Here is a 22,830-nt window from a genome sequence, read left to right as displayed (position 1 = left end):
CAACTGCATCCATAATTTTTTTTCGTGAGCTGTGCCCTTCAGAAGAAAGGCTAAGATTCATACCGTTTAAGGAAGCCTTGGTGGCATTCTTCTTCTCAAGAGTTTAAGCCTTTTGAGTAAAATAAACAGTGTGGTTATGTTACAGTCCTCGTGCATGAGTTTTAAGTGAAGTCCTGTGCTTTGCTCCGGTTTTTCTTCTTTCTGTACTCCCACACTCGGCTACCAGTAGCACAAAACCTGTCCGGTTGCTTGCTGTGCCAGAAACTGATGTAACATTTTTTCGAGGGGATTTATAAAAGAAAAGTTTGCTCAGAATATTTGTGTGTGTAACCTTGTGCAAGCATGCTGTGAGATTTCCTTAGAATTACAGAGCTTTCTAGATTGCTTATTTTTCTAAAAATCTGTTATGGATTCCTTCTGGTTAGACTGTACCTGGTCTTCTTTTTCTGTCTTGAAAGAAACATACAGTTGTGTTGAACTGCTTGCAAGTCAGCCGTTATTCCTCCTTTGTGCGGTAAAGGGATACTGGGTGTGTCGGCACAGCTGAAATATATATATAAGGAAAAGCCATACCTTCCTGACTCTAGTGTGTAGGTAGCTTTTCCACTGTCAATAGAATGTTTCTACTCCAAATTGTTCATGTTCAATTTAATTATATTTGATATAATTAAGATACCTTACATACTGATACATGCATTTTAATATGCATTTATGTAACAAATAACTATTTATACTAAATATTTAATGGAAGCACATTTACTTAAAATCTTGAATTAATCTTGAATTTCAGTAACAGCGCAGACTTAGCAATATTATTCAATGTTTAACTTGTTATTGAAGAAACAGATAAAAAAGTTAAATTAGAAGTTCACTCATAACATCATGACTACCCATTAAAAATAGTAGTAGTGTGAAATGTCCCAGATACTGATTTACTAGACATTCCATCTGTTGCAGTTTTTCCCAAGGCATATGCATTTTTGGCCATCACTTTTTTATTTTAAAACTTGTTTTATTTTTATTATGTTGCTCAGAAACTAATGTTGATATTTTTCAGGGAACTGTTAAAGAAACTGCACAGTATGGCAGACATCAGCTTTTACAATATTCAATTGCACAATTACTTTAACTAGATTTGCCCCATCCTTCTGTTACTCTGGTTTGTGTCCTTATTTAATTAGCTCCTAAAATAAAAAACAAACAGCCCTCTTTTTATTCCCTCAAAACACCAGCAATCAGAGAGGTTCATGTAATGAAAACCACTGAGTAATTGTTCCCTCGGTATTTTCTATCATCTGTGCTTTAACTGTGACTAAATATTTGAGCTCTGTGCTAAAGTTGAAGTCAGATAGAAAACTAAGGACTTTGTCTTTTTGTGCTCTGATTCGTCCTTGTGATTGTGATTGTTACAGAAATTAGTTTTATAACTCTGACTGTGTTAATAGAAACATGGAAGAAGTGGTAACAGAATGGTACAGAGGAGACCAAGCTGAGAAGTTCTGTTATGTTGGCTGACACTTATCATTCACTGTATTTTAATTTTTAGTTTGTTTTTTTTTTTCTCCAGAAAGGCAACACGTAAAACTGAAGTAAAATTAAAATCTGGATGAGTAATAAGAAGTTTTCATGTTTTATCAGCTTTATGTCACTTCACATGCAAACTGCAGTTCATAAACTAAGCCTATTTGTGTTTGCACCTCTTCTTTCCTATTCATTTGCCAAGTAAAAGAAAATTCAGATGCTACCTTACATTTTGCTAATTTTGTTTCTGATCATTGTCTGATCACGTTAAGTATTGCTTCTGATTTGATAAGTTTTAATAATAGTAAGAACTATTTGTTTGGTTTTCTTAGATCAGGACAAGAAAGGCATTGTTTTAAAACTTTTTGTGAACCATTGTGTGCAAGATTAGTGATACATGTGGATGTTAGAGAAAAAATAATTCTAATATTTTTTCAATACTTCAGATATTTCTTTATTTCTGTTTATCATATTACTTAAAATAATTCAAAACCTGAAATATAATATGGTTTTAGGTAGCACCAAGTGCTCTGGTAATGTATGATATGATGTTTGCATCTATTTTATTCACAGTCAAGAGATTTATAACGTTTATTTACGAGAAGTGTCTTTACATATTTCCTTTAAAGGGATTGCTTGGCGTTTTGTACAGAACCAGTCTGTGCCAGTTTAGCTAACATTCTTGGCAACTGGGACAACCTGCCTTCTCCTTTGCCATCTGACATCAAAGAATACAAACTTTATGATGTGGAGACCAAATATGGTTTGCTTCAGGTATGACATAGGCTGTCCTTATAGTTTTCTTGGATTTTTAGTGTTAATGATTCTTTTATAAAGTTTGTCAACTGCCAAAGTTTTCCTTGCCTGTAGTAAATCAAATAATTAGGGAGTGAGAGGTGATAGTGCCCTGCTCATTGCAAGTGTAAGCGACGATAAACACAGGAGGCTCCAAGTTGCTGCTATTTTTACTTATTCTGACATGAAAAATATGAAGTTGAATGAGGTTTTATCTACTGTAGAAATAGATGTGCTACAGCTGGCTCTCCCATATGTGAATTTTTTCTTTACCTTCTTTGGAGGGACAGTAGCTCCCAGGTTTTATTTGATGAATATGTCAATCAGCTTTGAAAAACATTTTTGTTTTTATGCTGTGATAATCAGCATTAGTCATCTCATCTACTGATTGCCCCATCTGTTTAATTTCCTTCATGCGTAGTTTTTAAGACATAGCCTAAAATAGCAGTGAAAAATTGCTTCTTAATTAACTCACCAATTTAACCATGACCACAGGAAGAGAGTTTCTGTAAATGTCTTACAGGATATTTGGGAAAATATTTAGCCTGAAATAGTGATCTTTTATTAACAGGTTTCGGAAGGCTTATCGTTTTTGCATAGCAGTGTGAAAATGGTTCATGGAAATATTACTCCTGAAAATATAATTTTGAATAAGAGTGGAGCATGGAAAATCATGGGATTTGATTTTTGTATCCAGTCAACAAATCCATCTGAACAAGAGGTACTAGATCTTTATCACGATTAAATTTCAAATTCAGATCTTTGTCTGAAACCAGTTTCATGACCTTGCGTTTCAGTACGGACTCATTTATTTAATATTCACCTCTATTTTGTTGGCAGGAAGTTTGAACATTTGGCACAGGTCAGAACTGAAATGCTGCCTTTGGTCAGCACAGAAAAAGAGCCTGAGTTGGCTCAGCGCAGTCAGAGGAGACCAGTGGTGGATTCAGACAGAAACTGGAGCCTTTACCATTTCTGCTCGCTCGCATGTTGTCTGACATGCACAGCTACCTCATTTAGTCTGTTGCCTCCTAAAACAAATTCCCATCATAGCTCGTGTTTCCCTCCTACAGCACTGCCTCAATTTTATATTACGCTTCCCAACTCTAATATTCAGATTTAACTGCCTCAGCTAAACACTGTAAGGTACAGACACGCATTTTTAACAGTTTTGCCTTACTCTTTCTGTCTTATTCATTAACTGAATTTGAGTGGATGAATTATGTTCTTTTTGCCGCTTGAGATTCTTATTTAAAATGTTCTTTAAAAAGCCCTCATAAATGTACTTTCTTTTATTTCTCTTGTAGCCAAAGTTCCCTTGCAAGGAATGGGATCCAAACTTGCCATCCTTGTGTCTTCCAAATCCTGAGTATCTGGCACCAGAATATATTCTCTCCGTGAGCTGTGAGACAGCCAGTGATATGTACTCTCTAGGAGCTGTTATGTATGCAGTGTTTAATAAAGGGAAACCAATTTTTGAGGTCAACAAGCAGGATATTTATAAAAGCTTTAGTAGACAACTGGATCAGGTATTTGTTCCGTTTGTGACTGTCGTTCGTTGATTTCCGTATTTGAAATGTTACTGTTTTGAAATAGATGTAAATATTTAGAACACAACACCAGTGCTCCAACATAAACAATGTGATAATGGTATCTTGCTTTGCATGCTGTCTTTATAAAACCAGAAAGAATCCTAGCAAAATGTGGGAAATAAAAATACGTGTAGAGAAGATTACGTCTACCAACTTGATAAACTATGAATGTAATTTTTCACCTGATTTCTCTGTGAACCTGTTGAATGCTGGTCTTGTGGAATAAGCACTTTGCCTTATGGGGTGAACAGTGTGAGACGCAAGTTAACAAATGACTTACGTAGGTCTGTTGAAGATGGCCGAGTTTAGAGTGATTTGTTCACTTGACGTTGCAGTTGATATCCACCTAGCTATGTGTAATTTCACATTCTTTGTGGACTATGAATATTAACAGAAGACAGGTACTTGGGTGCACGGACATCATGCATGTTCACGTGCAAGTTTCCTCTGTCGTTACTTCTTTGGGTGCCCTTTGCCTTAATTGTGTGTACTGTGTTTCAATGTGTCTAAACAACACCTCAGATGTCATATACCTGTTTAAAAATACTGGGTTTGTGTTCTCTGGTAACTTGAATGCAATTAGAAGTTGGAAATAGAGGAATGTGACCTAAATCAGGATGGCTTTGGGGAGACAAAGAAAACTATGAGAGGTTGGAAACAAATGAGTTGTAAAAGGGGAGAAGGGAGGGATATCAAAGGTCTAGATAGAGAAATCACCGAGAGGACAAAATATAGTCCTGTTGTATATAGGAAAGAGTTATATGCAGGATTTTCTGACTTCATGGTGCATGTGCTTACATTACTTACACAGCTGAGTCGTTTAAGCTCCGGTAATCTTCAGAATATACCAGAGGAGGTGCGTGAACACGTGAAGCTGCTCTTAAATGTAGCTCCAGCAGTCAGACCAGATGCAGATCAAATGACTAAGGTCAGTTCATGGAAAATAAAGTGGCCATAGAAAGGATGGAAAATAGTGTTTGCTTTGTAGAAACAATAGAGCTATTTTAAAGTGTTTTCCTGTTAATCATTTTAGTTGGAATGTTAAATATTTTTAACTCTTTTTGGAATAATGATATTACTTCATGCCAAAAGTCGTCCTTCTGCTGACGTTTAATAAGGAAGAAGTGAGTGCTGAGACAGAATTTAGAATAATTCAACACAGTACAGTTTTGTTGCTTTCCAGTACAGTTGTAAGTATTTTCTATGCTATGTTTTTATTCAGTTCAGTCTTCAGAACTGTATTGGAAGGGTTTTAAAGACATAAAATGATAAAGGATAGTAAATGTAGGGAGTGACTTTTGGCTCGTGATTCTCAGTATATCCTTAAGTGTGCAGAAGAATAGCCTAAAATATGTTGGGAGCATAATGACCATAATAAAGCAAAAATTAATTGCAAGTAGAGTAATTTAAGTTTTCATTTGACAAACTCTTCCTCCACTTTCCTACCTGAAGGAGAACTTAAAAGCATGATTCTTTCTTTCTCTTATGTTTTCTGATACCTTTTAGGTATTTCTAATACCTTTTAGGGCTTTTTAGGTTCCTGCTAATACATTCACTTAGCTAAACAATTTTATTCTTTTCCTGTGGTATAAAAAGACTGTATGCAGAGAGAAATCAGTGGCTTTCCAGTTCCAAGAAACAGTGAGTGAAGAAGGGAGGAGTAGTGGTTCTGCCAACATACATGCCAAAGGATGTCAAATGAGGAAACTGGCAAATATTACTCAAGTATCAACTCATTTGTCTAAAGGACTAAGACAAATGTGTAAATGATTGTATTAAGCAGATGTTAAGTATCTTTTGCCACATCTGTACTGCAGAGTGTGGGACAGAGATACTCGAGCTTTAGTTCTAAAAGCAGTTTGTTATGGCCAGTATGACGTGAGCTGAAATGGGGGTTGCTATGGGCATGTTTGCCACACAAGTTCTAACTGGTTTGTGTTCCCCAGTATAGACTTGCACAGTCACACACACATTTTGGTGTGTGACCTAGAAGAAAGAATTTAAGTCCACAGTGCAGAGACAGGGCAGCTTGATTTCTCCTTTGATAGATTCTTTTCTTCTTTGCCCTGCTCCAGTCTGCTTTTCGGATTCTTTTTTTTTCTTTATTGCCCTACTTTTACTGGCTTCTCTTTCTGCCTTACAACAGAGTTTTTCTTTAGATTTTTTTTATATTGGTTTTTTTTTTGTTGTTGCACAAATTTTTAACTGAAAACAAATGTCTAAATAGTCTGAGACACCGTGTTTTGTCTTTAACTACTGCAAGCCCGTGAGGTTTGTTATATCCCTCTCTAAGAGACTGAGAGCTAGCAGGAGGGAGCAATTTTACCTGTGCAAGTTTTTGAACGCAGAACCTTTCTTTCCATTCTGTGTAGGGCTGGGATAGACACTTCTACTCTTTTCGTTCATCTGCTGACCAAAAGCTGAACATTTGGTGGCAGATTTTTACTGGCAATCTTGTTATCATGTGCATTTAGCAGTCTTTGATTAACAACAAAGCAGCTTTGTCAATATTAATACAATATACCACGGCTATGGATGAAGCATCCTGGTATTTTGTTGATGCCATCTTTATAAGCCTGATCTATGTATATGCAATGTTACAGAATACTTAAGACAATCTGTGCCCTCTTTGCAAATGCACAAAGTAATGCAGATGGGAGAGATCATGTGAGAGACGACAATGGATAGGATTTACAAGTGGGTCTGAACATTGGAGAGAGATATATGTATAATGACACATTTACTGCATATAAATGCTTGTAGATTCATTACAAATTTCCAGGGGTGGTAGCTGGATCTGAATGGCCTAGAAGGTAATCCTTTGTTGTAATATTAGATAATTTGTTTAAAAGTATTCCTATGAATAATTAAACCATTTGCTTTCCACTCCATTTTTTAATAGACAAAACCTTGTTTTATCTACAGTAAGTTAACTTAGGTGCACATAATGTGCATAGGTCTCTTTAAAATGCAAGAAAAATTCTGTCTCAATTATCGACCTTTATCTATGAATATTACACTACTCAGTATGCAAAAGTGTACTTTTCTAATTGTTAGTTGCAGGCACATCATTGTAGTGGTTTACTGTAGTGCATTGAAAATGTAAATTCATAATTGTATTTTGGAATCTTTATAACAGTATGGATGTTGTCTCCCTCCAGATAACAAGCTTTTAATCTTATTTTTAGATACCATTCTTCGATGACGTAGGAGCAATGACGCTTCAGTATTTTGATTCATTATTTCAAAGGGATAACCTTCAGAAATCACAGTTTTTTAAAGGGCTGCCAAAGGTTCTGCCAAAACTACCTAAGGTATGCCTTTTTGATGTCTTGAAATGATGTGTTTAAAAATATTGTGAACACCTGTTAACATTCTCAGTCTCGGAATGCGGAATTTATGTGACATAATGGACTGCTATCAGGCTGTCAGAATAGAGTAGTAGGAAGGAAGGGGGGACTAGAAAATAATTGGTGTGGTCATACTCCTCCGTTACCAATAATTCCTTAAATGCAAAGTGGCAAATTGTGCTATCAGTATGTGTAAGGAACTGTCATTTGCATGTCCACTTTTGCATGTAGTTGATCCCACTTTGAAAGGGAGTTCTTATCTCCACTTACAAGGCTTTACCTTTGTTTCTGAATGCTATCATAGCTCTTTGATGTCTTTGTGACACCTCTTCTCCCACTAAGCTTGCTTCAAGTTTTTTAATAGCGAAGCAGTTCTTTAATGTTGAATGATGCAGAACTTCCTTCCCTCATCAGACTAAGTGCTTTCTTGTGCTAGCAGCGCCCAAGAACCTCAAAGCAAGTCTCTGTCGTTTCACATTTCTTCTGTGTAGTTAGACAGTGTGTCTAGACTGACTCAATTTTATGGTATTCTTTCATTTATATAAGACATAATGGATATGTGATAGAAAAATAATATGAGTTTAATACATAATAGAATAGCCAAGCTTCTCACCCATTGCGTTAAATTTGTTTATTTTTATTTCTGTTTTGAAATACACAGTGCAGAATTCAGACTTCATGATTAAATCTCTCTTCTTTTTGGTTTAGTATTTTTTTCCTTTGATCAGAAATTGTTGATGCTTTGAATTTGGAAATAGATCAGATGTATTTCAGCTAACTTTAGACAGCAACTAACTGACCTAACAATTTTTAGGGCATTCATTTTTTTTTTTTCTATCTTGAATGTATGTTTTACAAGGGAAGGGACTTTGCCCTTGCACTGTGTATTTTCCTACTGACTTTAAAAGCATTTAAGGATGTGTAACTCTACAGCAGGCATTCACAATGTAAATACCTATTTTGTCAGTGGAATCTTGTTTAGCGAATGTACCTGGAGTTTTATGAGGAGATGTAGTAGGATTATATGTTTGTCCAGTGAGTGATGGGGTACTGAAAAACTGGATTAGTTTTTAGAAGTGATCGGGTCTTTTTATGAAAGTGTATAGAATAAGGTTTGTTAGAATTCATGAATGTGGTTGAAAGTCCTGTTTTTTATTAATTGCTTTTTGTTGGCCTTCACAGTTGTTATAGTCTGCAGTTATGTTTTGAGTGCTAACAGAGAAAAGTAAGCAAAGTAAGGCAGTGTAATTTAGCCGGAGTATATTGTGTGAAAGTAAGAGTTAAAAATTAAAATTGTCTGCTTTTTTGTAAATACCAGGTTAATACAAAAACTGTTGAGGTGGCACAATAGTAACTTACTGCAGTGCAGTACAATGTGATGCATGCTTGTTTGTTTTTTTCCTTTCAGCGTGTTATAATTCAGCGAATTTTACCTTGCTTGACTGCTGAATTTGTGAATCCTGATATGGTACCCTTTGTCTTGCCTAATGTTCTCCTAATTGCTGAGGAATGCACCAAAGAAGAATATATCAGACTCATTCTACCTGACCTTGGTCCTGTTTTTAAGCAGCAAGAACCAATCCAGGTATGTTGATATTGTTCAGATTACAATTTTTCTCTTCTGTTTTCTTCCCCGTGAAAAATGACTAATTGTTATGTTTCCTTTTTCCAGCTTCAAGCAGATTGTCCAGCCTGCTCTGTAGTTGTCCAGGCAGTCAGTCTTGATTCATATGAAATAGATTTTTTTTCCAGGAAATTCACAAAGCTTCTACCCTTGCTTTTTTTCTCAGGATGTCTTTGCATTTATAGTTGAAATTAGGTTAGCAAAAAAGAAAACATCTAATTCAGCACTCAATTCTTATTTTTGATTGGTTGTATAAAGGTAAATTTGTAAGCATTTTGTCACTTACCTAGCCACTCTGAGCAGGTTTGTACAGTACAATATTTGCACATATGCTACCAGTAGCTGAACCTATGATTGTTTTTCTTCTTGTATCCAGATGGCTGACACTGGGATCACGGGGTGAAAAAGTTGTAACTTCGACACTCTCTTAAAAGTACTGTTTAATTATGATAATAAAATAGTGTTTGAGGGCTGTGCACAAATCTGTGAAATTTGCCTCATTTTATTTGACAAATGTGTAGTGTAAGTAAAATATGCTTTTTCCTGTTGTTCCCATGCATAGAAGTAATAAGAAATTATCATACTGTAAAGGAGCAAAACAACTGCAACCTTTTGTCAATACCTTGTGCACAGTGATTCCAGAGAATTCTGTCACTGTGCGCATTGTGCCTCCACAGACAAAAGGCAGCTACACGTTACTTCTAGCTCACCTTGTTTTACTGCTGGATGCTGTTGTTTCTCTCCCGAGCACTTAAGGGGCAAGGTAAACACAGGAATGAGCAAGCTTCTCTTTCTGGGCTTCAGAAAACTGAATCAGAGAAATCTTGTCATAGTAGGGAGGAGGGAAAGGGGACAATCGTGTAACTGGGAATATGCCAGTAAATTAGAGCTCCTTAATGCTCTTTACTTTTGGTACACTGAGGCTTTATGTTAGCTTTATTGTTGTCTTGAAAAATGTCTTGAAAAAATTAAGCATGTAACGGACCAAAAGCCGGTGAACATCTTACTTGTGCTGTTTCATCCTGAAAGGTAACATTGTGTTTTGCTACCTTTAACATCAGATTAGTGAGACAATGCTTACTGCAAAAAGTTTGTCTAAAAGTTGTATCTGGACCATAATGGGTACAAAAGCTGTTTTGTTTATTGAGAAATGAGGGAAGCAATGCGCAGACTTGGAGTCAGATCATGAAGAGTGAGCTTTGTGAAGATTTTCTGTGGCTTTCTAGATACTATCTGTTAAATTTTCAGGTTGACATACCGAGTACTAGATGGCTCATTCCATTATTATTTCTGTGGTCTTTTTAGTATGGCAAAATTTAAGTAATCTAGAAGAGATTTTCAAAGTAATTGTACCAGGAATTCAGGAAAAAAAATATAAAGGTTCAGAATGCCAGAGGTTCAGAATTGCAGGTCTTACTTAAGACTGTCCTTTGCACAAAGCAAATGCATCCAGGTCCTTTGTGTTTGTGACTCACAGAGAGGAGGGGATGGGGAAGGTGCCGCTGTTTGTTCCAAAGGCTCTCTCAAGATGGTTTAGGTTTGTACGAGAGGCCTGTTGCTTGGCTTTCGTAGGATACTTGAGTGAAGAAGCAAATGTGTCAGAATATGCTGTAATGCAGTATGAAGAAACCATTATCCAGAGTTTACGATGTCTTTGTACGAGAGAATTTGCACTATGAAAATGGAATATTTAGTTAAACTACTCATTCTTATCATACTTTTGGAGTTAACATGGAGTAACAGGTCTGCTGTAAATGAACAACCTATCTTATTCTGACATTGGCTCCCAGTGTAGACAAACCCTTCATTTCTATCTAGGGGAACCCACAGAGAGTTAGCGTATGATGTGCTGTAAATTTGCATCCTAATTCAGTACACCAGAGTGTACCCTGGCAAGTTCAAGGCTCTCTATTAATGAATGAAGTGCAACTTTAGCTGCATTTTTCAGAGTGCTACTGCTGCTTGCTTATTAGATGGTTTATGTGAATCTGTGACCATAACATCTCAGTTTCTACTTAAATAGATAAAAAGCATCAAATATGACTCCAGAAAGCTAAAAATAAAGAGGGACTCCTTGGAACACTGCTAACTACATTCTAGTTAAAGACAGGTAGAGAGAGACATCAGAAACATGTTCTAAGTTGAAAAGCATTGACAGCCAGTGGAAAACATCTGAACTGCTTCTGTGAAATGTAAATGACTATGTAGTCATTTAAAAGCAGTCTGTTATATGTTCAGACATCTGGCTGTTATTTTAAAAGAGCTTTTCTAGTTGTTAAATAACAGGCTTCAATAATGTCCTTTTCAAATTTGTGAAAACAATCAAATGATACTTCTCCAAAACTATACATTTAACTAACATAGAAATGGTCGCATCACAGTATTACAGCATTGCTAGACAAGAGAAGAACAGTGTTACGAGTCTATATTCGTTTCAAAAAGCCAAGTTTATGACAAATATAAATTCATTGTTGGGAAATAATTATAAAACCTAACTTCAAAACCGATGCTGTCCATCTCACCCTTATTCTCCTGAATTTGGGTATATTGCATCAGAATCAATGTTCATGGAATGAATGAGTTTGTGTGTGTATGCGTACTGTTTAGGTAATTATAAATATACAATAAGAAAACACGCATTAGCTGCAGTTTAGAAGAGTTTAGTTTTCTTCCAGGTAAAGGACAGCAAATGAAAAGGGGAAGCTTGTAATACAATCTTGGTGCACTTTTTTTTCCTACGCTTCGATGCTACATATTTTCAGACTTAAATATTGAAAACTTTTCCTGCTGTGAAATGCTTGCCTTTTTGTTATTAATGCGATATCATTCACCACAATTTATCCATCTAGTCTAACCTATTTTCTAAAAGGAGTCTAGATATCAACAGATAGTGAATGTCACCTGTAGCCACTTGTCTCGTCGGTCTGAGATGAGACTTGAGTCTTACTGTATTGGTGACTGAGCCTGGATAAGTGATTTACAATAGCAGCTAACTTTTAGATGGCTAAGCCAAAGCAAGGTGATTCCCACTGTGTAAATGTGCTATTCTGGTGTTACTTTTTAGGTTAATGTCGTGTGATTTTTTTGTTTGTTTGTTTGTTTGGTACTTTTCGTTTTATGATATACCTTTTTTCCTGTTTCACATGGAAATTGTATTTTGTGTCTACGTAGTAGCTGTAATACTCTTTTCATTGTGTCCTTATTTTGATTCTAGATACAGATCCAATACAGCTTTTATATGTGGACTTTGAAGACAGCATTTGAGCGATATTTTTTGGAAGTTTAGCTTTTCAGTAGTGATGTGTGTTTAAAGATTTTCTGTGGGTGGATTTTAACAAAAGATTGTGTTGTAAATAGAAACAAGAACTTTCTTAGCCATTATGATTTCTTTTTTTTTTTTTAGAAGAATTAGTCTAGAACATGCATATTTAGTTTGATTTGTATTTACTGGTTTTAAAATGCAATAATATGTCAAAGTGTTTTTTATCTTCCATGCCTTCAGGCAAGCAACATGGTAAGTGATCACATTTACTGAGTTACAAGAAAAGTTCTGAAGTTTTTGTGATATGATACAACACACTTTAAAATATATGTTTCTGGACTTAAAACATTTGGCTTCTGAATTGTCCTTCTCTTAATAGATCTTATTGATCTTCCTGCAAAAAATGGACTTGCTTCTCACCAAAACTCCACCAGACGAAATAAAGAACAGTGTTCTACCAATGGTTTATAGAGCCTTGGAAGCACCTTCAATTCAGATCCAGGTAAAGTAATTTCAGCCTTTGTTTGAAACATTTGTTTTCCTCTTTAAGCTGATGTGCCAACCTTTTCTATACTCATGTGTATATTTACTTGAGAAAAGGAAAAGCTGTCTTATATTCCTGAATATTGAAATATTGAATATGAATATTGAATTTTCCAGGGAGTAACCACTTGACTGTTATTCTTATGCTCTTCTGAATTCTTACTAGCCACCACAACAAACCAGGATGTGCGTTTATACTTCATTGCCTGTGCAGCAGAACCTGTGCAGGCATGCATGCTCTTGGCAGTCAGTGAGAGATGGTTTATTTTGAGGTCCTAATGGTAAGAACATTTGTGCTGACAGTTACCTTGGAAGACTTGAATTGCTGTAAAATCATATTAATAGGTCTTCTGGTGGCATTTCTAGGTATCCATATTTTAATTTTTCTCTTTATGCCTCTTCTACCTTTCTAAGGTTCTTCTCTTTTTTATTTTAAACCATTCTTCTACTGGAATTAACTTTTGAGTTACCTAAAGGCATTCAGGAGTGGGAAGGGGGTAGAAACAAAGAAAGTATTTCTTAAAGAAGGATTGGGATAGTCAGGTGTGACTTTTACCTTTGCAAAACCTTTGCAGTCTTGAGGAGAAAGCGTTTTGTTTCTAAATACTTGGCATGCATTTTTGTCTTCATCATTAGTTTGGTTACTCAGGTCCTTACTTGCAACATATTAATTAATATTGTTGTCTCTTATTTTTTGAAATTGGGCTGAAATTAGGGGTTTTGGGGGATTTTTTTTTGTTTTTTTTGGTTTAATCTTGATGATACCCTTCTATCTTTCAGCCTATCATTGTGCTGATGCAGTGTTGCTGATCATAGTCGTTCAGAATTACTTGCCTTATGCAGGACAGAGTTACAGTTCGATGTGATAGAAGTTGTTTTATATAAAAGGGTTTTGTGTTAATGCAAGATATCAGTGCTATCCAAATATTTTATTATAAATTTGTGAATATTCTTCTTTAAATCCATTTGCCAATTTACATATCTATTTACGTATCATGATACTTTATTGTACTAGCTATTGTTAAGTGAGTCTCATAGATTAAAAGGTCAACCTAACTGAACATGGTATTTCCTTATAAGGAAAGCTTAAGAAGACATTTTAAGACATTTTTGTCTTGAATAATATTAGTAATAATTTTGTAAGAAACATGCATGTTTCTTTTTGAACTTTTGTGGATTATATTTTTCAGGAGCTTTGCCTAAACATAATTCCCACCTTTGCCAATTTAATAGATTATCCATCAATGAAAAATTCATTAATTCCAAGAATTAAAAATGCATGTTTGCAAACTTCTTCTCTTGCTGTAAGTATCCTAATAATTTTATTTCTCAGTCCTCAGAAAATGTTGTTACCTTTAATTAATTTGGCTTTGCTGCTGTTATGTCCATCAATGTGCTTTGATCTAATTTTTTAAATTTAGATTTTTACAAATACAAAAGTACCATTTTACTCTAACCATTTTTTAAAGTTGTTAAACAACTTATTAATACTGTAAAAACAGTTGAATCGTGTTCCACAATAATACATGTTAATGGTGTTTCTACTGCAGAAAAGCCAAGGGTTTGTGAGCAGTATGTAACTGTATGTATTTTCCTTTCATGACACAAAAGATTTTTTTTAACTTGTCTTGAATTTTCAGATACAGTGGTTGTAGTTTCTGTAGCATCTGTTTTCTTTTAAGTGTAAGTTTTGTAAAGTTTTTTTTTCTTTTTTCTTGGTCAAAAATGTTGTAACAAGTTTGTTTAATTCTTGTCATATTTCGCAGGTCCGGGTAAACTCACTAGTGTGCTTAGGCAAGATATTGGAGTACTTGGATAAGTGGTTTGTGCTTGATGATATTTTACCTTTTCTACAACAAATTCCATCCAAGGAACCTGCAGTGCTAATGGGAATTTTAGGTAAATGATACTGTCAACTTTCTCCTATTTTGTGCTTTGTAAATCTGAAAGCTTTCTGTATTGTCATTCATACTGTTTGCATAGTTTTTAGTTAAAATGAGTACCTAACTTTCTGTTTCTGGTATGCCCCTGCTCAGTTCACTTATGTATTGCTGGTATTTACCAACACTAGTACATGTATTTGTGGCCTTCAAGACCCAGTGCAGTTTTTGAGCACTCATTGCAGTTCTTGGCTGTGACACTTCCATGGACCCTATTGTCCACCCAGCCTGAAGAGTCTATGATCTGTTGTCTTTTGGGTGCTGATGGAGCTCTTCAGATTTTACTGCTGCCTTCTCTTATCACTCTTGCATGTCAGAAGCATAGAGGAAAGAGACCTGGGGGTTCTAGTGAGCCAGCAATGTGCCCTTGTGGCCAAGGCCAATGGCATCCTGGGGTGGATTAAAAGGGGAGTAGCTAGAAGGTCAAGAGAAGTCCTCCTGCCCCTCTACTCTGCCCTGGTGAGAATGCATCTGGAATATTGTGTCTAGTTCAGGGCCCTTCAGTTCAAGAGAGACAGGGAACTGCTTGAGAGAGTCCAGGGCAGAGCCACCGAGATGATGAAGGGAGTGGAACATCTCCCTTATGAGGAAAGGCTGAAGGAGCTGGGTCTCTTTAGCCTGAAGAAGAGGAGGCTGAGGGGTGACATCCTTAATGTTTATAAATATGTCAAGGGGGAGTGTCAGGAGGACAGAGCCAGGTTCTTTTCAGTGGCATCCAATGACAGGACAAGGGGCAATGGGTTCAAGCTGGAACATAGGAGGTTCCACAAAAATATTAGGAAAAGCTTTTTCATTGTGAGGGTGACAGAGCACTGGCACAGGCTGCCCAGGGAGGTTGTGGAGTCTCCTTCTCTGGAGACATTCAAAACCCGCCTGGATGCGTTCCTGTGTGACCTACCCTAGGGGATTCTGTTCTGGCAGCGGGGTTGGATTAGATGATCTTTTGAGGTCCCTTCCAACCCCTGACATTCTGTGATTCTGTGAAAATAGCTAACAAAACCTAATGACTTGTTACTGCTGGAAGGGGAGGCTTCACCCCCCGTTGTGCTTTCCTAGTTCCACTCTGGTGCTTGCCTAACTCAGGATGTGGGGTTTTGACAACTGGAATGCGCTCAGGGAGACCAGATGTCCAGAGTCACTGCCAAGAAAGAGCTGTGACTGCGTGGCCAAGTGTGGAAGACAGTGGTCATTTCTCTTACTGACAACCAAGTAGCAGACAGAAGACCAAATTTAGTAAGTTGCCCAGTACCGGCAGCAGCACTCACTAAATGCTATAATAATATGCAATGGTAGCGTTATTTTGATTTTCTCAAAATCAGCAAGAGAGCACCTAGCAGTACTAATTTAAAGCTGCCGGTCTGGGAACGAGGGGCAGTGTATTTTTTACATTAGTTGGGTTATTCCTGAATTCTAGCTGGGAAACACTGGATAACTGAACCCTAGTTTGGAAATGATGGGCTGAAATCAATTTTGTATACTTTATGTACTCTCCTGGAATCATAATCCTTTCCATTTTGTGTGTGATATCTTCTTGGTCAGCTGGCAGCTCTGTTCTAATACTAACCATGGAAAGCTGCTGCTGCTTCTTTTATGCTGATGTGTTCACTGTTTGCCGCTGGAGGTGAACTAGTTAAGCGGAGTAATTTGTATGCTGAACACTGGATCCCTTTTGCCTGCCGGTATTCTCTTTTCAGTAGTTGTAGAACAGATAAAGACTATTCATGTGTAGAATCATAGAATGTTAGGGGTTGGGAGGGACCTCCAGAGATGAGATCATCCAGTCCGACCCCCCTGCCAGAGCAGGATCCCCTAGGGCAGCCACACAGGAACGTGTCCAGGTGGGTTTTGAAAGGAGACTCCACAGCCTCTCTGGGCAGCCTGTTCCAGTGCTCCATCACTCTTGCAGTAAAGAAGTTTCTCCTCAAGTTGCGGTGGAACTTCCTACGTTCTAGCTTGTACTGATTATTCCTTGTCCTGCTACTGGGCACCACCAAAAGGAGACTGGCACCTTCCTCTTGACACCCACCCCTCAGGTATTTATACACATTAGTAAGATCCCCTTTCAGCCTTCTCTGGGCTGATAACTACTTCTAGACCCTTTAGTATGCCAGGAGAGAACACATCCTTAGTTAATGCAGTTTATTTTCTATGTAGCAGTTCGTAAGTTTGTGGTAACTCAGTTACTCGTGGCATGTTCAGAGATGTCCATTCTCACATAATTGGCCAGGACAATACATAGGACAAAATGTACGTTCATTAGGTATATTAGCAGCAAAGTATTACTGTGGACCTCCTCTTGTTCTGAACTTTAGCAAAGCCTGTTGTCATAATACATTTGTGTTGTGGATGAGTACTTCGCTTTTATGATTCTGTTGGTCACGTTTGTCCCTGCTTGCACACAGAGCCAATGTAAGTTCAGATGATCAGAACATATAGAGAGTGCTACTTTGTTCACATTGTTTACTAAACTGAACAATTCTTGCTCTTTTGATGTTGTATGTCAGGTATTTACAAATGTACATTTACTCATAAGAAGTTGGGAATTACCAAAGAACAGCTTGCGGGAAAAGTATTGCCTCATCTGATTCCTCTTAGTATTGAGAACAACCTTAATCTCAATCAGGTAGGAACGTGACTGTGTTGCATGCTTTTAGTTGATAAACTGGCAGAGAATATATTTAAACTGTTGTCAGAGAAAAAATTGTACGTTGCTGCATGTCTGTTGTAAAAGCAAGCAAAGAAAACCATAAAAATCTGCCAGTATTACTACATTTGCATGTTTAAAGCCTGTTACTTTTTAGTGGGTATAACTGATCCTGTATAAAATTTCAAAATTAATACTATCACCTTCCAAATATCCTGCAAAACTAGTTAGCTACTAACATAACAACAGTTCAAATTAAAAGCTAAAGTACAGTCTTAATGTTTCTTCCCTCGCTCTTGTTTGTAAATGTTGCAAATAATGTAGAAGTGCAATCATAGGATTTTTATTTGAGAATTTATCTGTTAATATTTTTTGTTTGGATTGCCTCACTTTTTTTTTTTTTAACTGAGAGATACTTTTCACTGTTTCAGGATACTCTAGTGAAGGTGTATTATCAATTACGTAAAAACCTGCAATTTATCTGGTATTATGCATTATAACTTTTATGAGATAGTGCCTTTTAAATTATACATGTCTGAAGGACATCACTGCAAAACCCAAACTTCTTATATATTTCTTTTACAGTTCAATTCTTTTATTTGTGTTATAAAAGACATGCTTAATAGGTTGGAGGCAGAGCATAAAACAAAACTCGAGCAACTTCATGTCATGCAAGAGCAACAGAAGTAAGTGTTGATTTACATGTGTTTTAGAGAAGGAACCAAGTGAACAGAGATAAATTTCAGTTAATTTTTTAGCAAATTGAGAAAACTAGCAATAGCAATAAGAAAAATCAAGGTAATTCTTATTTCAGTAGTTGAGAATAATCTCAAATAAGCATGGTTGTCAGCGAAGATTTATTAGACCTAGAATTATAGTAATATTGTGATGTTGATGATTTTGTAGAGTAAAATCCTTTACTTTTACACAGTTCAGTAAGTTTATTATTTTGAGTCAATAATTTTTTAGTTCATTAAGTGTAAAAGTTCATAGTGAGCTCCTCCAGTTTATGTCTTCCTCTGTGTGCTAAGTTGCTTTTCTGTAGTTGTTGAAATCAGTAACCATGCTGGAGAAATACAAACATTACAGCCATTTAAAAGGCAGTTGATACTTGAAGATATTTAGACCTATTTTATGGAGGCTGATATGAGGTGAGATTTCTGAGTTAAACTAACTTGGGCTACCAAAAGTCTGTGTCAGCCCATTCGAAAGAGAAACTAAGACTGTGTGAAATGGTCATTTGGAAACGTTTGCAATTTAGAATATTAACATCTTCCAGTCTCGTAACAGCGTTCTTTAAAAATTTCAGTGTTTTCATAAAGCTTTTTTTTTTTAGTCATACTTAAATGCTGAATTAGCATTGTGGATGTGGCTGTAAAGTTATCTTTTTGTAACATATATACTCTGCACTGTATAGATCGTTGGATATAGCTAACCAAATGAGTGTGTCTGAAGAGGCGAGATCTAGTAGTACAAGTAATCAGGTAAGCTACAATATTTTATTGCATTATAGAAACCTGAAATTTAAAATAACATAATTTGTGTTACCTTAAATTACAGTGTTTCAAATAACTAAGCTCTGTTTCTTTGAACTTAAACAGATTGACAAGGTATTTAATAGTAGTGGAACTGACCTTCTCACTAGTGGATCTGATAGTACAGAGAATGAGATGTCATCAAAACAAAAGAAGGTGTGTTTTACTTTGTTTTGGAGTCCCTTTACATCCATCTGTCTAATACAAGGCTGATATGGTTGCATAAAAAGATTATGTGTAAATACTTATCATGTTTAAGCTTTAAAAGAAAAACTGCTTTTGTATAGTTCAGCGCCAGCCGTAGTCAGCTGTGAAGGTCTGCTGAAAAATGTTCAAATCATATCTGTGAATTTCTGGAAAAGTCTTTACTTGGAAATAGCTTTGTACAAGATAAACAGTTATTACAGTTATAAATCCTGGGTCATTTGCTTTCTCCATAAGTATAGACTTCAGTGAAACTGAAACTTCAGCAGTGGATTTAAATATGAAAAACAAAATAGACAGTTTTATCATAAAATTACAAACAGATGAAAATAAAACATTTACTGTATGATTCACAGTTAAGTGAAAATGAACAGTCAGTGTGAGGGTAAATACAAGAAGCAAATCAAAATATGATGTGGCATAGAGTATTAAACATAAGAATAAATTGTTATAAATTTCTCTTTATGCTATTAGTCATGTCAATGTCTCTCAAGAATCTATATATTTCATTATTTCTGTTTCTGGTTATGTGAACTCTCTCACTAATTTTTGACTAAGAGGGAATGATTTTATGATTTTTATCATTAACAAAAGTAGAGTTAAAATCCTGAAAAGCCTCATACACGATCTTAAAATAAAATTCCTTTTCCATCTCCATGGCCAGTTGCAGTTCTGTATCAAGTGCCAGTTGATAACCACCTAAAAACAAGAACTGTGAAGAACACTTTTCCTTATGCTCAACATTAAGAAGACAAAGCTAAAATTACACTACTTTTAGTATTGCATTTATTCACTTTAAGTACTTTTTAGTTATATGATAAATATTATAACAGATTTTGTGCTTATCCACTTTCTCTTTTGTATGAATAGTATGTATTATTCTACCACATATTATTGAAATGATGGTGTTATTCATGACACAAAAATATCCATGTAAGAATAACCATACTATGCAACTTAGTGTCAGTACTTTCCTTTTTAAAGGCATCACTTACGCTTGAAGAGAAGCAAAAGTTAGCTAAAGAACAAGAACAGGCACAGAAACTGAAAAGCCAGCAACCCCTTAAGCCACAAGCAACTGCAATAACACCTCCAGTGAAGCAGGTGAGAAAGAACAAACTATGGCAGTGTTTCCATTGGAGCTACGATGCTTTTTCCTTTCAAGTGCTGCATTTAGCTTTTTTCCTCCTGTGAATTGCCTTTGTTTTCACTGGCAGTACAGTGGCACAGCTGAGAAAAACTAAAATAAATTTTATTCTGCCTTCCATTTGCATCATTATCAGTATTTCCCACTTTTTAAATTGCAGGAGTTTCCAAAGGCCTAATTAATAATGGAAGGCCATTATTCTAGATAAGGAAAAAGCACGTATTAAAAAAGAGTTTGCTCCAAAGGGTTCATTAACTCAATATATAAAGGGCTTGGGGATAAGAATGGGGCAGGTAAACAGATATCACAGCAGTACTTCATGTATTGTCTTCGTTGTCGAATTAAAGCTGCATAACAATTAGTTCTAAATAGCAAAGAATGAAAATAACCTAATTGCTTTTATGTATAATTACATTTCATGGCCAATTCCATTCAGTAAATTCTTGCAGGAGCAATGATAAAGATTGTTGCTGGAGTGCTTGTACAGAAAAAGCATCTAACTGCATTTTATGTATTTTCCAGACAAAAGACTTGACAGATACCTTGATTGATAATATGTCATCTTTGACTAGTCATTCCATCAACAAAGCTAAAGTTGCATCTTCAAACAGTTTCTCTGCTGTCCCTCCTATGGGGATTGGAATGGGATTTTCATCATCTCTTGACAACACACAGAGAAATATGACAAACGGACTAAATACTACTATGGGTTTTCAGACTGCTGGATTCAATATGGGAGCTGCTCCCACCACTCAGAATTTCTTCGGTGGTCCAAGTGCAACGGGAACACCCAAGATGAACATTGTCCCAACTGCTAACATGCCAAATTACAGTCCTATGAATGCTGCGTCTGCAATCACTCCACTGACACAACAAAACAGACCCCCAGATATGTCTGCTTTAGATAATCTTTTTGGTCCTCAAAAACCCAAAGTTAGTATGAAACAGTTGGCTCAACAGAAATCAAGCCAGTGGGTTAATCAGTTTGCACCCCCACAGGGGTCCCCAGGTGCAAGCAGTTCAGTCTTGGGACCTCAGATGAACGTGCTAGGACAGCCTGGCTTTGGTATACAGGGTAATCCTTTCTTTGCTCCTCAGAACTTTGCACAACCAGCAAACACAATGGCGAACAACAGCTCAGCTAGTAATGACTTAAAAGATCTTTTTGGGTAAAATGCTTTCTTCTTTCAAAGGTCGATGAAATTTGGATCATGGGTAAGCTGATTAACATCTTTTTCTTTGATTAATAAAAGCATGACTTGGGGAAACTTTCTACCCAGCAAGGTAAAGGCTTTCACACTGGAAAAAAAAGACTCGATTTTGCATTCGCCTGGTACTGCAGTGGAATTGCGTTAAGTGCAAAGTCATCTTACATGCTAAAGATTTCCTGTCTCTCTACTGAACATCAGAGCACTGAAGGTAGGATGCATACACTAAATCGAAAAAGAAGCAGCTAAGTATTTCAGAATTACTCAGAAGTGTACTCAACCAACTCCTATGAAATTTCCTCCAAAATTTTGTTTCTCAGATGGGAAGAAATATTTAGCGGTAATAACACTAGTGAATGCAGTTCTGCAGCCTCATCCTTTCAGTGTCTGCTAAATTCTTACTGGTGATTTATCTTGCCTGAATTTGGCACAAACTGTCATTTTGCCAAATGACAGTTTGCGAAAAGTAAATTCTTACTCTGCCTCAAAAAGGTTTGTTCGCTATGTTACATAAAAAGGTCTCTAACCAGTAACTGTGTGAGAGGCTAAGAAGAGAAAACATTTTGAATTTCTTCTCTGATAAGATAATTAAAATTAATGTGGTAGTAAAATACAACAAGATTCAGGAGGCATAACAAGTTGGTTTAAAAGTTTTTGCAAGCTTGGGACACAGTAAGAACACTACTCCCACGGTCATGCTGGTTTGTAACGCCAGATTTGTAATGCTAGCAATTAGCAGGATTTTAAAGTACATACGGTGGCTTGATCACGTTTATTTTATATTCCAGTGTTTTGGCTAATTTGGTACTGGTGTGAAGAAAAGAATATGAGTAGTTATGGAACCTCATAAAAAGAATGTTCTCTGTAAACTTTGGTTATTGATTGCCCCAACTGTGTAACTAAGCACATATTGTTTAGTTACACAGAAATATCTTTAATTACTTAATGGATTTTTGGCTCAGTTGAGAAGATGGAAAAGGATTGCCTCAAATGAGTTGCATATGGTCGTGTGAAAAGGCAGACTGCCATAAATTGCCTTGACTAGAATGAATTATTGCTTTTTAATTTTGTTTTAACTCAAGTTCTTACGAAGGATAGATGAATATGAAGCAAGTTCTCAAATACAGAATTGTAAGCTCTACAGTATATGGTAAATACACAGGTATTTCGGATCCTTTTTATTGTATTGCTCCAAATTTAATAAAGCTCTCCAGAAAAACAAGCAGTAGTTTCTTCTACTTCCCAGAAGGTGTGTTCAGCTTGCCCATGACAGAATCTCTGCTTTGTCAGATACTACTGTTGGGTTTTAAGTTTTTCTTTCCTAGGGATTTCAGGAGCTTTCTTATGTAATATTTTGAAGACTATAGCTGGCTATTTTGAGAAGGAAAGTAGTCACCTTTTTTATGGAAAACCTACATGCTTTATTTTTCAAAGCCTTTCACTGAAGAAATTGTTCTTTCTTTTG

The 22,830-nt window shown here is 36.2% G+C and overlaps 1 protein-coding gene across 1 annotated transcript in view; it reads left to right on the top strand.

Moving 5' to 3' along the window:
* Positions 1–21,648, top strand: part of SCYL2 (SCY1-like 2 (S. cerevisiae)) — a 28,851-nt gene extending 7,203 nt beyond the window's left edge. The window contains exons 3-17 of the mRNA XM_009876648.1: positions 2,151–2,295; positions 2,888–3,037; positions 3,624–3,845; positions 4,720–4,836; positions 7,097–7,222; positions 8,667–8,843; positions 12,524–12,646; positions 13,878–13,991; positions 14,454–14,586; positions 17,132–17,250; positions 17,857–17,957; positions 18,689–18,755; positions 18,873–18,962; positions 19,995–20,114; positions 20,680–21,648. Of these exons, the coding sequence (XP_009874950.1) occupies positions 2,151–2,295; positions 2,888–3,037; positions 3,624–3,845; positions 4,720–4,836; positions 7,097–7,222; positions 8,667–8,843; positions 12,524–12,646; positions 13,878–13,991; positions 14,454–14,586; positions 17,132–17,250; positions 17,857–17,957; positions 18,689–18,755; positions 18,873–18,962; positions 19,995–20,114; positions 20,680–21,330 (2,455 nt within the window). The 3' untranslated portion in view covers positions 21,331–21,648. The remainder of the gene's footprint in view (positions 1–2,150; positions 2,296–2,887; positions 3,038–3,623; positions 3,846–4,719; positions 4,837–7,096; positions 7,223–8,666; positions 8,844–12,523; positions 12,647–13,877; positions 13,992–14,453; positions 14,587–17,131; positions 17,251–17,856; positions 17,958–18,688; positions 18,756–18,872; positions 18,963–19,994; positions 20,115–20,679) is intronic.
* Positions 21,649–22,830: the final 1,182 nt, after the last annotated feature.

Source organism: Apaloderma vittatum, unplaced genomic scaffold (genome assembly GCF_000703405.1).
Source record: "Apaloderma vittatum isolate BGI_N311 unplaced genomic scaffold, ASM70340v1 scaffold499, whole genome shotgun sequence".
In the NCBI taxonomy this organism is placed as follows: Eukaryota; Metazoa; Chordata; class Aves; order Trogoniformes; family Trogonidae; genus Apaloderma; species Apaloderma vittatum.
The sequence above is the reverse complement of the archived record's forward strand: the minus strand, read 5'-3'. Positions and strand labels throughout refer to the sequence as shown.